Source organism: Myodes glareolus, chromosome 6, assembly GCF_982192425.1.
Source record: "Myodes glareolus chromosome 6, mMyoGla1.1, whole genome shotgun sequence".
In the NCBI taxonomy this organism is placed as follows: Eukaryota; Metazoa; Chordata; class Mammalia; order Rodentia; family Cricetidae; genus Myodes; species Myodes glareolus.
In genome coordinates, this window is record NC_142031.1 from 43,988,659 (window position 1) to 44,004,150 (window position 15,492).

General features: G+C 39.0%; 1 protein-coding gene across 1 annotated transcript; it reads left to right on the forward strand.

Moving 5' to 3' along the window:
• Positions 1 to 116: 116 nt before the first annotated feature.
• On the forward strand, positions 117 to 2,502 carry LOC146894224 (uncharacterized). Its single transcript, XM_085690722.2, is given in 2 exon segments — positions 117 to 161; positions 273 to 2,502. Coding segments are annotated over 2 exon segments (1,734 nt in total). The 3' UTR covers positions 1,962 to 2,502.
• The last annotated feature ends 12,990 nt before the right edge of the window (positions 2,503 to 15,492 follow it).

The window sequence follows — 15,492 nt, forward strand, 5'->3', positions numbered from 1 at the left end:
GATCCAATTCCTTTTAAAAATTGAAACAAATTTAAAAATTATTTGTTACAGTTATAAAGATTCAACAGTGTATTGAATGTGGTAACACTTTTAAATGTGCCATTATCCTTGCAGGCATGAAGGAAGTCAAACTGGAGGGAAAACTGCCACATACCTTCAAAGTATTAAAGCCATTGCATGTGACAGTGATCTTCAATGGCATAAAAGAACTAATCATAGAGTGAAATCATATGAGTGTAAGCAATATGTGAAGTCCTTTGCATGTCCCAAAGGACATCAAAATCATAAAAGAACATGTACTGGAGAGAAACCCTTTGAATGTAATCACTGTAATAAATCCTTTGCATATCATAGTCATCTTCTAAGACATAAAAGAATGCATACTGGAGAGAAACCCTATGAATGTAATCAGTGTGGTAAAGCCTTTGCATGTCACAGTCGTCTTCAAATGCATAAAAGAACACATACTGGAGAGAAACCTTATGAATGTACTCAGTGTTGTAAAGCCTTTGCATATCGCAGTGGTTTTCAAAGACATAAAAGAATACATACTGGAGAGAAACCCTATGAATGTAATCAGTGTGGTAAAGCCTTTGTATGTCACAGTGGTCTTCAAATGCATAAAAGAACACATACTGGAGAGAAACCTTATGAATGTACACAGTGTGGTAAAGCCTTTGCATATCACAGTGATCTTCAAAGACATAAAAGAACACATTCTGGTGAGAAACCCTATGAATGTAATCAGTGTAGTAAAGTCTTTGCACGTCACAGTTATCTTGAAATACATGAAAGAACACATACTGGAGAGAAACCCTATGAATGTAATCAGTGTGGTAAAGGCTTTGCAAGTCAAAGTTGTCTTTACATTCATAAAAGAGCACATACTGGAGAGAAACCATATAAATGTAATCAGTGTGATAAAGCCTTTACATATCCCAGTGTTCTTCAAAGACATAAAAGAACACATTCTCAAAAGAAACCCTATGAATGTAATCAGTGTGGTAAAGTTTTTTCAAGTACCAGTACACTTCAGACCCATATAAGAACACATACTGGAGAGAAACCCTATGAATGTAATCAGTGTGGTAAAGCCTTTGCAAGTCAGGGTTATTTTCACATTCATAAAAGAGCACATACTGGAGAAAAACCCTATGAATGTACTCAGTGTGGTAAATCCTTTGTATGTCAGAAAAATCTCCAAATACATGAAAGAACCCACACTGGAGAGAAACCCTATGTATGTGATCAGTGTGGTAAAGCCTTTTCATGTAATAGTCATCTTCGATTGCATAAACAAACACATACAGGAGAAAAACCTTGTGAATGTGATCAGTGTGGTAAAGCCTTTGCATGTCAAGGTGATCTTCAAAGGCATAAAAGAACACATAAAGGAGAGAAACCCTTTGAATGTAATCAATGTGGTAAAGCCTTTACACGTCACAGTCATCTTCAAATACATAACAGAACACATACTGGAGAGAAACCCTATGAGTGTAGTCAATGTGGTAAAGCATTTGCATATCAGAGTGCTATTAAAAGGCATAAAAGAACACATACTGGAGAGAAACCCTATGAATGTAATCAGTGTGGTAAAGCATTTGCATATCACAGTGCTATTAATAGACATAAAAGAGCACATACTGGAGAGAAACCCTATGAATGTAATCAGTGTGGTAAAGCATTTGCATATCACAGTGCTATTAAAAAGCATCAAAGAACACATACTGGAGAAAAACCCTTTGAATGTAATCATTGTGGTAAAGTCTTTGTACATCACATCCATCATAAAAAATATAAAAGAATGCATAATGAAGAGAAAACCTATGACTGCAATCAATGTCCTAAAACCTTTGGATATCACAGTGGTCTTCAACAGTATAAAGAAACACATATTGGAGAGAAATCCTATGAATGTAATCAGTGTGGGAAAGCCTTTACACGCCGAAGTAATCTTGTAATGCATAAAAGAATACATACTGAAGAGAAACCCTATAAATGTGATCAATGTGATAAAGCCTTTGGATATTACAATGTTCTTCAAAGGCATAAAATAACGCATACTGAAAGTCTTTGAATGTCATGGTCATCTTCTGATGCATAAAAGAGCACGTACTTGACAGAAACCCTATGAACATACTCAGTGTGGTAAAGTCTTTTTACGTCACAACCATCTCCTTATACACATGAAAACCCACACTGGAAAGAAAATCTGCCTACTCAGTGTGGTAAAGCTTTGCATGTAGTAGTTATTTTCAAATGTATGTAATCAATAATATAAAGCCTTTGTATGTCACAGTCATCTTGAAATGCATAAAAGAACACGTACCTTAAATCCATGAATGTAATCAGTGTGGTAAATTCTTTGCATGTCTCAATGGTCTTTGAAGGCATAAAAGAACATATGCTGGAGAGAAATTTTATGAATGTATTTAGTGTGTTACAGAATTTAATGTCACAATAGTTTCTGAACACATTAAAGAATCTGGCGAAAAAAACCTATGAATGTACTCATTGTGGTCAAATTTTTTGCATGTCACCAAGTCTAAAAAAGAACAAACGAACACATACTGGAGAACAGATACTCTGAGGATTAGTCTGTATCCACATACTTAAAACTTATTAATGTTCTATTCATACTCTGTCTTGATGTAATTTATTATCAGGTCACAGTACTACAAACTGGAAAACACATACTCTGGATTATGGTCTGTTCCTTTCACTCAATGAGAATTTAATTGTCTAGTCATACCCTGTTTTGATGTAATTCTATATCAAATCGCAGCAGAGACATGATTGCTCCCTCTCAATTGCTTGTGAAGGCCCAAAATTAGAGCCTGTTTTTGTCCTGACAGGTATTCAGGATATCTAAATGTTCTTTTCCTCCTTTTCAGTAGTATGAGGTTTCCTGCAGTGTTGTTGCCTTTGGGATTCTTGGTCTAGAGTGGCCTTAGTTCCTAAACAACATAATGCTAATGACTTGATGCCTCAAATGGTTAAAACAATTAACTGTTCAAGTTGTCTTTTGAATCATGTTAAAGAAGTCTTTCTTTACATTCTTGTTTTCGTTATGGGATATAGTACTATATGGAAAATTAAGCATGGACAAATTCAATAATCAGAGGAATGCTTATTATTTTTATCTTCATATTCTTTACTAATATATCTAAATCCCCATGCCCATACCCTGATAAGAGTTGGTTTTTGTTGATATATGGTGCCCAACATGGGGCGGTCACCGGCATATGGTACCACAATGTGGGGCTAACTGGTGAACACCAATATGAACAGAACTGTGGCTAGGTGTACGAGGGAGTATGTGAGGGAACCCACAAGAATACTTTGTACCAAATCCACTGCCACTGATCTTTGAAGGGACTTTGTCTACCAAGTTGTGCATGGGAGCTTTCCCTTGCTTCTGCTGATGCCAAACTAATAAACAATCGGTTTCCTCACTCATCTGTCAAGACTTGGTAATGTTTTCTCCAAGAAATGCAAAGTGGAAAGATGGGGTCCGGGTTGTCTTCACATCACATGTGACAGACACCTGGCATTAAAAATAGAAAAAAAAAATACCCACAAATGATTAACATTCCTAAACTACTCATTATTTTACAAGCCCAATAGCGCTGACCACAGCTAAGCAAATACAGATAGTATAATGGCTTTAACCATTTTCTTCTATCAATAATTATTTTACTTGTTACACCAATATATAGTTGATCTATTTTAAGTTAATTTTTATATCAAGTGGTATATCGAAATTAGTTGCCTTGTTGTTGGTTGCATATCTAGTTTTAATAGCAACATTTATAGATGAGTCTGTATTTTCTCTGACATATTTTTGACAACTTTATATAAAAGGATTGAGCTGTAACTTTTTGCAAAATTTTTATGTCCTCTGTTGGGGCAGGTTGTTTGTTTCTTGGCTGCCCGGACTCATTTCCTAGCCATCTCACCTTTAGGAACGTTCAGTTATCATTTGCCCAGGCATGCAGCTAAGTCAGCAGAGACCCTGGGGGTGAGGGAGAAAGAATGGGAAAGGACAAGAGACACAAGAGAAGGAGACAAGATAGGGTTCTGGTCAAGGGAAAAATCAACGTAAATATAGGGTAGGGGAAATGAGAAAGTTCTTTGTGTGTATATGCATAACTAGGCAACTTACTAGGCAACCTAACCATGGTCTAATGGTCAGGTGGAAAGTCTCTAGCTGCAACATGCAGAAAAGTCTGAATGTTCAGAACACAGTAATAGTGGAGCAGTAACTCCTTGCAGAACTAGTATTTGACAAATCTTTTTGTTTATTCCTGCTCTGACTGTCTGAGAGCTTTTACTTAAATGACATAGTTTTTTTTTCTATTTTTTCTTCTATTTTCAGGATGAGTTGTATTGAAATTTTGGTAGTAATTGCATGTAATCTATAGATTGATTTTGATAAAATAGTCATATTTAGTATATAATTCTTTTCAATACTTGAATGTAAGAAGTACTTATATCCCCTATTTTAAGTTCTTTATTCAGCATTATATAATATTCATTTAGAGTTTATGGTGGTTTGAATAAAAATACCTTCCATAGGCTCAGATATTTGAATCCTTGTTGGTCAGCTGGAAGTGCTATTTGGGGAGGCTTAAGTACTATGACTTAAGTGGAGGTAATATACTACTGGGATGGGTTTGCTTTCACATTGTGTTTCCAGTTTCCTGCTTCTAGTATCATGACTCCACTCTGGCATCATGCATTCTAACCATGTACTGCCATAAGCTTCAATAAATTCATTTTTATTTGCCTTCTTCATGATGTTTTATCATAGATATAGAAAAGTAAAACATACAACTCATTCATTATTGTGCTATTTATATTCTCACATAAATTACTTTTTCTTTAGTTTTTAATTTTAAAATATTATTTTATTTGTTTTAGTTCCTGCATATTCGTATGTAAAACATGTGTTACCTTGGGCCTGAAGAGGTCAGTAGTTGTTAGATACTTTGGAACTGAAGTTATAGATAACTGTGAAACACCATGTGGGTAGCTGGGAACTGAACTTGGGACATTTACAAAAGCAACAAGTACTCTTAATTGCTAAGCTTTCCCTCCAGCTAATTATTTCAAGTACTGAGGTAAATGTTAATGAATTTGTTTCTTGGAATTCTTTCCAAATATATTTGGAAAAAGTCTTCAAATTCTTTTTCACCTTTGTGTTTTAAAATGTTGCTGAAATTTTTTGTTAGACTTTGAGCTTTCAATTTGTTTATTAAGGATTTCTTATATATAAGAATACATCATCTGCAAAACTCTTTGGCACATCCATTTACTCTTAGTTATATTAGTTCATCTCTGTTGTCTTATTGAACAAGTTTTTGTTTAGACAACATGAAAGTTAGAAAACAACCTTTAATTATCTTAGGATTCTTGTTTAAAGTCCAACTTGAAAATAATAATAAAAAGACATGAAATGAATACAGTGAAACAGTCTTTTATATGTATTTACTTTGGGTCAATCATATATGGTTTATTTATATTGTTTCTGGGTACATAAAAAACATAATGCAGTCCCAATCCCATTTCGAGCATGTGATCAAACCGGATTCTCTGAATGTGGCTGACATGGGGACTGTCTGAGAAGCCATTGATAAGGGCTCTGGGACTTGTTTCCTCTGCATGTACTGGCTTTTTGGGATCCTAGTCTGTTTGGATGCTCACCTTCCTAGACCTGGAGGGAGGGGGGAGGAACTTGAACTTCCCACAGGGTAGGAAACCCTGACTGCTTTTAGGACTGAAGAGGGAGGAGGAGAGGGAGTGGGGGGAGCAGGAGGGTATTGGGAGGAGGGGTGGAAGTGGAAACTTTTATAAATCAATAAATAAATTTAAAAAAAACCATAATGCAGGATTATCAGTATGGCCAGGCGGTAGAGAAGAGGGAACTCCGAGATGTACAAAGGTCTCACATTTGGCAAAGACTAAGTCATATGCCTATGCCTCAGTCCTTCAGGTCTCTCGCAAGACCTATTAAGAAGGAGGGATTTGAGAAGATATATGGTCAAGTTTATGCTCATCAAGAACAAAACTTGGTCCTTGTGGATATTTTTGTTTGTTTTTCTTTTTCTGTGTTCTTATGGAACCCTAGAACAGTATGCTACATAAATTTGGGAGGCTCTTTTTAATTTTCCTACTTTTCCTATTCCAATTTTCTATTTACGTGTTTTGTACCCCAAAAACAGTTAAATTTTTCATCACCTCTTTTTTCCAATTTTACCCTGGCCTAAACAAACCAACACAATTCCATCACCAGTTGACATGGTAGTGTGGATGAGGGAAATCTACATGAAGAGCTATAGTCAATTAATGACTGCTAATAGAGAGAAAATCAGTCTTCTCCAGGAAGAGATCATATAGTAAGTATCCATTTCCAAGTGGTCATGTCTAAACACATGAATATGAAAAATTTCTGATCGATTAAGTAGGAATGTTACGTGAATGTCTCTATCATCTTTCTCTTTGTGTCTCTCCCTCCTTCCTCTTCTTCTGTGTATGTGTTGGTGGTTAGGTCGCAATAATAATATTTGAAGAAATTAAGAATTTAAATGGATGTGGTAGAAGGATATAGAGGTAATTGAAGTGGGAGAGGAAAGAATAGAAATGATATTATACTGGACTATATCTATACAGACACAATTATCCTAAGAAAATCAGAACAGTGAATAAACATGGGTGGAATACTACCACCATATTGACAGTAATAGCTTGCTGTGTCTTCAGGCTGTAGGCTGCTGATTTTGAGAGAATACTGTATGCCAGATCCACTGCCACTGAACCTTGATGGGACCCCATCTACCAGGCTCTTTGCATAATAGATAAGGAACTAAGGAGTTTTCTCTGATTTCTGATACCATGTCAAACAACAACAACAAACCGATACTCTGACTTCCTCATCATATGATGGTGACACTGTCTCTCAGAGATGCAGAGAGGGAGACTGGAGAATGGGTCATCTTAATGTCACATCTGGTACTTGAGAGTTGAAAATTGAAAACAAATTTTCACACAATTAAGTTTTTAGAAAATGACTTTCAGTCAGGTGGTGGTAGTGCACGCCTTTAATCCCAGCACTCAGGAGTCAGAGGTGGGCGGCAGATCTCTTTGAGTTTGAGGCCAGCCTGGTCTACAAGAGCTATTTCCAGGACAGGCTCCAAATCTAATGAGAAACCCTGTCTCGAACCCCCTCCGCCCCCCCCCAAAAAAAAGAAAGAAAAAGAAAAAGAATAGGACACTTTCCCAGATACCAGGCAACAGCACTGACTACAACCAAATGAACACAGTTCAAATGCTGCCTTCCTTGCCACAGCAGCAATCTCAGAACCTGTGTAAGGACCCTAATGTCTGTGCTGTGTCCTGTGTGAGTCTGACTTTAGCACAAGTTTTGGCCTGATTATGAAGTCCTCAGGGCAGTAGTCTGCGCTCTGGACATATGTAAATCAACAATGGGTGGGTCCAGTCTGTGACTCTATAAAAGCCTCTGTTTCAGTTATATGTCATATCCAAGAGGCAGTACAGGTTTATTTGTAGGGCATACACTCTTCTTCATAAAGCAAAGAACAACAATATTTCTATGAGTTGACACTTATTGTGATTTCTGTCACATTTTGTGTATAATTCCCTTGCTATTTTCCCTCCTTGATAAGGACTGTGAAACAAGGTACATTCTAGAGTATACATAAATGTTTACTATGATGATACATCATACGGTAGATGATACCGATGATACTGATAAACTGTAAATGTTACTGATGCTGTGCATCTTGTTCTGTTTTATTTTTACTTGTAATTTCTGAGACTGAATTTTAATTAAAATATTTCACTCTTCCCTCTTACTCCATCTTCTCTCATGTAACCCTTTCCCCTTTTTCAAATTAATGGTCAATTTTAACATTAACTGTTATATTATGTAAGTATATATTTGTATGACATATATCTTGCTAAATATAAATGTTCAAGAACATATAAAGTTACCTGTTTTTATGCTTTTAGCACTGATCATTTGGCCATGGACAAGCAATCATATGTGTTTTCCATGAAGAGGAGCATCAGTTCTGTACACAGCTTTACCAATGTGTTTGTAGATCTGTAGAAATGAAACCTCATGGACTTTCTCCCCATCGACTTTATTACGTTTGTTATTATTCTACTTCTTTAGCTCACATATTGGCTGTAATGTTGAAGAGACTTTACAAAAATAGCTTCTGATATCAGAAGGAAACAAAATATCATAGCAAATTTCCTGATCTTATGGCTCTTACATTTTTTTTCAAAATATTTTTTTAGGCTGGGAGTACGGGGCATTTTGAATTTGTAGTCATATAATTGAGCATGACAATTCACCATGTATTTCAGCAGGAATATTCTTGTTAGCAATAATTTCCAGAAAAGGAACAGAGTAACACTCAACAATAGGACTTGTAAAAAACAGGATCTTATGTAACTAAACTGAAGATGGAAGTTATAAAATAAATCCCACGCTAGTTCAGAATTGAGCATCATATTGTACTTTATTTAGGGTTAGGCTCACAGATTATAGTCCTCTGCATGAATGGGGAGAGGTAACCAAATCCAGAAGACAGAAGACAGCATGTGCTTTAAGATGGCATTTATAGTATAGTAGGCCACAACCAAGTGGGCTGGTATCTTAAAGGTTACTGGCTGAAAGAGTTCTTTTACTCTAAGCAATCATTTCAGGTAAACAATCTTATTTTATTTTATTTTTCACAGTTCAGTTAGTCAAGAGTTACTTCCATAAAGGTCAGACATGGTCATTTTTTCCCTTCCATCTATGCATATGAGCTTGCTTTCTAGATTTGACTAGAATTAATCTATTTTTATTATTCCAATGAGGTTTCAGATTTTTGTACCTAAATTCAATCTTTTCCTAACACAAGTTACTGTCTTTTATTAATTTATTAAAAATTTCCACCTCCTCTTATCCTCCCATTTCTCTCCCCCTCCTCCCTCTCCAGTCCCAAGAGAAGTCAGGGTGCCCTGCCCTGTGGGAAGTCCAAGGCCCTTCCCCCTCCATCCAGGTCTAGGAAGGTGTGCATCCAAACAGACTAGGCTCCCAAAAAGTCAGTACATGCAGTAGAACCAAAACCCAGTGTCATTATCATTGGTTTCTCATTCCACCCTCATTGTCAGACACATACAGAGAGTCCGGTTTGATCATATACGCGTTCAATCCCAGTCCAGCTGGCCTTGGAGAGCTCCCACTAGATCAGTCCCACCGTCTCCGTGGGTGAATGCACCCCTCGCCTCGCTGTCCTGACTTCCTTGCTCACATTCTACCTCGTTCTGCTCTTCATCTGGACCTTGGTAGCTCAGTCCAGTGCTCCAATGTGGGTCTCTGTCTCTATCTCCATTCATCGCCAGATGAAAGTTCTAAGGTGATATGCAAAATATTCATTAATGTGGCTATTGGAGAAGGCCACTTCAGGCATCCTCTCTTCTGCTGCCCAAGGACCTAGCTGGGACCATCCCCTTGGACATCTGGGAATCCCTCTAGAGCCAAGTCTCTTGCCAAACCTAAAATGGCGCCCTTAGTTAAGATAGCTTCTTTCCTGCTTGCATATCCAACCTTCCTCCACCTTAATCATCCCATTCCCCCAAGCTCTCCCCAATCTTCCCCTTCTCTCTTCTCTCTCCCAATTTCCCCTTTCCCCACCTCACCCCTACCCCCGTGCTCCCAACTTTTGCCCCACGATCTTGTCTTCTTCCAATATCCAGGAGGATAAATATGTTTTTCTTTGGGTTCACCTTCTTATTAAGCATCTCTAGGATCACGAATTATAGGCTCAATGTCCTTCATTTAAGGCTAGAATGAATTTATGAGTGAGTACATACCATATTCATCATTTTGGGTCTGGGTTATCTCACTCAGTAGAGTGTTTTCTTTTTCCATCTATTTGCATGCAGAATTCAAGAAGTCATTGTTTTCAACCGCTGAGTAAAACTCTAATGTGTATATGTTCCACACCTTCTTTAACCATTCTTCTATTGAGGGGCACCTAGGTTGTTTCCAGGTTCTGGCTATTACAAATAATGCAGCTATGAACATAGTTGAACAAATGCTTTTTTTGTAGTCTGATTGGACATCTCTTGGGTATATTCCCAAGAGTGGAATGGCTGGATCCTGAGGTAGGTTCACTTCCAGTTTCCTAAGAAATCACCACACTGATTTCCAAAGTAGTTGCACAAGTTTTCATTCCCACCAACAATGGATGAGTGTTCTCCTTACTCCATATCCTCTCCAGTATAGGCTATCATTGGTGTTTTTGAGTATAGTTATTCTGACAGGTGTAAGATGGTATCTCAAAGTTGTTTTGATTTGTATTACCCTGATCGCTAAGAAGGTTGAGCATGACCTTAAGTGTCTTTTGGCCATTTAAACTTCTTCTGTTGAGAATTCTCTGTTCAGTTCAGTACCCCCTTTTTTAATTGGGTTAATTAGAGTTTTTATTTATTTAGTAATTTATTTATTTTTCCCATTAATAATTTTTCACTTTCTCCCCTCCACCCATTACCCTCCCACACCCTCACTCATCCTCCTCCCTTCTCCCCTCCCTAAGAGAGGGTAGGGATCCCAGCTCTGTGGGAAGTCCAAGTCCCTTCCCCCTACATCCAGGCCTAGGAAGTTTTGCATCCAAATAGACTAGGGTCCCCAAAAGCCAGTACATGCAGTAGAAATAAGACCCAGTGCCTTTATCAATGGCTTCTCAGTCAGCCCCCATTGTCAGACACATTTAGAGAGTCGAGTTTGATCGCATGCTCATTGAGTCCAGGCCCAGCTGGATTTGGCGAACAAAACACTGTCTCAGTGGGTGGACCAACCCCTCGCAGTCCTGACTTCCTTGCTCGTCTTCTCCTTCCTTCTGCTCTTCAACTGGACCTTGGGAGCTCAGTTCGTTGTTTTGATAAGGGTCTCTGTCTCTATCTCCATCCATATCCAGATGAAGATTCTATGGTGATATTTGAGATAAACATCAGTGTGATAATGGGGCAAGGCCAGTTCAGGCACCCTTTGCTCTGCTCCTCAAGGACATAGCTGGGGACATCCCCATGGACACCAGGGATCCTTTAAGAGCCAAGTCTCTTGTCAACCCTAAAATGGCTCCCTTAATGTGGATATCTTCTTTCCTGCTCCTATATCTGCCCTTCCTCTATCTCCATCCTCCCACTTCCCCAAGCTCTCTCCAGTCTTTCCTATCTCCCTTCTCTTTCCCCCTTTTCCCTTCCCCCAACCTCACCCCCACCCTTCCCCCACCCCCATGCTTCCAACTTTTGCACAGAAATTTTGTTTGCCTCCAATTTCCAGGAGGGGATATATATATATATATATATATATATATATATATATATATTTCTTCATTACTGTAGGTCTATAATAGAGTTTATTGTCAGGTGTTACATCCACGGCTGTCTCGCCAGTGTAACAGAAATGCTGACTGGATGGGCCAATATTGCCGGTAGGAGTGGGATTTGTGCTTCTAGGAGCTGTGTGTTCCAGGCAGTCCCTTGGCAATCAGTTGTGGTGTAATGCTACCTGAATTGTCATTAATACTGACTCGACCTGGCTGTCCTTGGAGCCATATGTGTGTCTTTTCCCTTGTCTGTGTGTTCTTTGTGATCCTTGCATATTGCTAACAGATCAGACTATTCCAGGCAGTTGTGGATACAAACAAGACTGCTAAGGACATTTTTGAATTCTGCTCCGCTATTAATTAAAGCCTTAAAAAAGTAGCTAGTTCTGGGAATTGACAGAATCATCATTAGGACAATTGCTTGATGATGTGGAACAAAAGGAGTTAATTTTACTAGGAAAAACCTTAGAAACTTCTCATTTGCCTGAGAAGTATGTGCAATTGTAAACAGAAGGCCTATGAAACCTTTCTTATGGGAAGAAAAAAGACCTAGCCTAAGCTGACAATATCTGAGCCTGAGAATTGAGAAGGGAGGAGAGTTGAAGTTAGTGATATAAAGTAAACTTCAGAGAGATTTAAGACTATGTATTAGAATTTTCCTAGCAGAAAGCTTTCCCAGGGAGATAGTAGCCTTTTTCTTTCTCACCCAGGCACACAAGGTCACTTAGCTCAAACCAACCAGCCACCTGCAAGCTGATAAAGATGGTCTAGCTCAAAGGCAGTGATCTCTTTGAAGGCAAGAGGAGAGAAATTGTTTTGTAAAGTGTGAGAAAGCAGAAGTCCTTGTGCCCAAGTCAAAGCATCTTCAAAGATTCTTTTTGTAAACTATTTTATGCTGTTCTTTTCTGTTTTATGATTTGATGATGTATGCCTTTGCCAAGTTCTTTGATTGTAAAAAATATATAAATCCTGAACTGAAGTAAGTAAATCGCAACAGCATGTCTCAACATTGAAGAGTGTCTGTGTGTCGCTTTCCTCACCGTATCCTGATCTCCCCTGTGCCTTCGCCCTGATTCCCTATGGTCTGAGTGGCTCCCCTGAGCCAGTCCGTAGCAGTCAGGGATGCTAAGACCTCCAGAAGTTCTTTTATTGTATAGGATTATTTGAGTATCCTGTTTTTTTGTTTTCCATATAAAGTTGATTATTGTTCTCTCAAGGCCTTTGAAGAATTTTGTTGGGATTTTGACATGGATTGCATTGAATCTATAGATTGCTTTCGGTAGAAATGCCATTTTTACTATGTTGATCCTACCAATCCAAGAGCATGGGAGATCTTTCCATTTTCTGGAATCCACTTCAATTTCTTTCTTCAAAGACTTAAAGTTCTTGTCAAGTAGATCTTTCACTTCCTTAGTTGGAGTTATCCCAATGTACTTTATGTTATTTGTGGCTATTGTGAAAGGTGATGTTTCTCTGATTTCTCTCTCTGCTTCTTTGTTCTTTGTGTATTGGAGGGCAACTGAATTTTTGGAGTTGATCTTGTATCCTGCCACATTACTAAAGGTGTTTATCAGCTGTAGGAGTTCTTTGGTAGAGTTTTTGGGGTTGCTTATGTACACTATCATATCATCTCTAAGTAACAAAAGTTTGACTTCTTCCTTTCCAATTCGAATCCCCTTGATCTCCTTATGCTGGCTTATTGCTTTTGCTAGAATTTCAAGCACTATATTGAAGAGGTATGGAGAATGTGAATAGCCTTGTCTTGTTCTTGATTTTCGTGGAATTGCTTTAAGTTTCTCTCCTTTTAATTTGATGTTAGCTGTCGGCTTGCTGTATATTGCTTTTATTATGTTTAAGTATGAATCTTGTATCCCTAATCTCTCCAAGACCTTTATCATAAAGGGGTGTTGAATTTTGTCAAATGATTTTTCAGCATCTAATGAAATGACCATATGTTTTTCCTTCAGTTTATTTATATGATGGATTACATTGATAAATTTTCATATGTTGAACCAGCCCTGCCTCTCTGGGATGAAGCCTACCTGATCGTAATGGATAATTTTTTGGATGTGTTCTTGGATTCTGTTTGCCAGTATTTTATAGAATTTTTGCATCAATGTTAATGGATGTGATTGGTCTGTAATTTTCTATCTTGTTTGAGTCTTTGTGTGGTTTTGGTATCAGGGTAACTGTAGCTTCTTAAAAGGAGTTTGGCAATGACTCTTCTGTTTATATTTTGTGAAGTACATTAAGGAGTATAGGTATTAGCTCTTACTGGAAGTTCTGGTAGAATTCTGCCACCCTTGGATGGCACACACTCATTAGTCTGGATCGATCTCCTCAGCACAGGAACAGGGATTCCTGGTGGTCCAAGGAGCCAGCAGACAAAAGGGCAAACATGGGGGAGGGCAGGGTCATGTGGAACAGAAAAAACCCTGCAGCAGGAGCAGGAGGTGCCCTGCACTCCCTTCTGGGGACTTCACCCCTCTGTGTGGATAGCCTTAGTGCAGGAGCAGGAACTCTTTCTGGGCCAAGGACCCCACAGACAATAGGGCAGGCTTGGGGGAGGCAGAGTTGTGTGAAACAAAGAAGCTCCTGCAGTAGGAGCTGGAAGGGCCCTATGCTCCCTTCCTGAACCATCTGTCCTGAGGTGCAACACACTCACCAGTCTGAATGGATCTCCTCAGCACAGAAACAGGGTCTCCTGTTAGTCCAAGGACCCCGCAGACAAAAGGGTGAGCTTGGGGGCACAAATTACCATTTTTAGGAAATATTAGTTTTCTCTCAGAAATGATCTTCATGTACTTGAATGAAAAGTTGTTCATAAATGATGCAGGAGGGTCATCTGTCTATGTGTTACTTTCATTGGTTAATAAAGAAACTGCCTTGGCTTTATGATAGGGCAGATTTCAGATAGGTGGAGTAGACTGAACAGAATGTGGGGAGAAAGAAAACAGAGTCAGGCAGATGCCATGAAGCTCTGGCCTGAGATGGACATGGGTTAGAATCTTCCTGGTAAGTCACAACCTAGAAGTGATATACAGATTATTAGAAATGGGTTAATTAAGCTGTGATAGTTAGCCAAGAAGAGGTTAGATATACTGGGCCAGGCAGTGTTTAAATGAATTCAGTTTCTATGTAATTATTTTGGGTAAAGCTAGCCTGGAGCCGAGGGCGGGACACAGCTCTCCACTCCTATTACAACTGGTACTCAAACAGGATGGACTAAATCTACTTAAAAACCTGAGAGGACTTAAAAAGGAGAGAGAGAGAAAGAGAGAGTTTAACACAGCTTTTTGCTGCTTGCTAGGGTGTGCTACAGAGAAAAATCCTGACTCAGCAGGCTCAGCAGGAAAAAAACTGAGCCATTTTAAAATGCAGTCTCCTGGGCTGTCCCACTGGTGCAAATTCTGGCTATGGAGCATTTCTGGGCCAAGGTGTTTGTGTGCCTGCTCGGGTCGAGAAGAAAGTACTCTGAGAACATGCAAATGGCTCAGCGCTCCCCACCTGCACTTGGGCATATGGCAGGATCAGGCTTGTGCAAGTGGGAGAACATGGAGGATTTCTGTTGCCATACAGAGAGATGTTTCCAGGCTACATGGTGCTCTGTGTGTCAGATTTCACTGTAACTTGAATAAAAAGAGTTTCTGTGCTGCACGCTCAGTCTCAGAGTTAAAGTGCTGAGTGCGACTTCTACCTGGTGGTTCCAGAGCTAGCAGAAAACGGTACATCCACCCATTTTGAAATTGGAGAGAGGTGGAGCCAACATCCAGAGCAAACCAACCCTCTGCAGCTCAGAGGTGCAACTGAGCTGCAAGAACATTGGTTCCACCATGTTCTACTGGGTGAGGCAAGCCCGAAGTACCTGTTTTTGACCTAGGAATGTCACAGCTTAGATTTCTTTTTTTTTTAAAAAAAATTTATTTATTTATTAAAAATTTCCACCTCCTCCCCAAATACCTTTTCCCTCCCAATCCTGACCTCCCCCTCCCTCTCTAATCCTAAGAGTAGACAGGGTTCCCTGCACCATGGGATGTCCAAGGTGTTCCCACCACCATCCAGGTCTATAAAGTTAACCATCTAA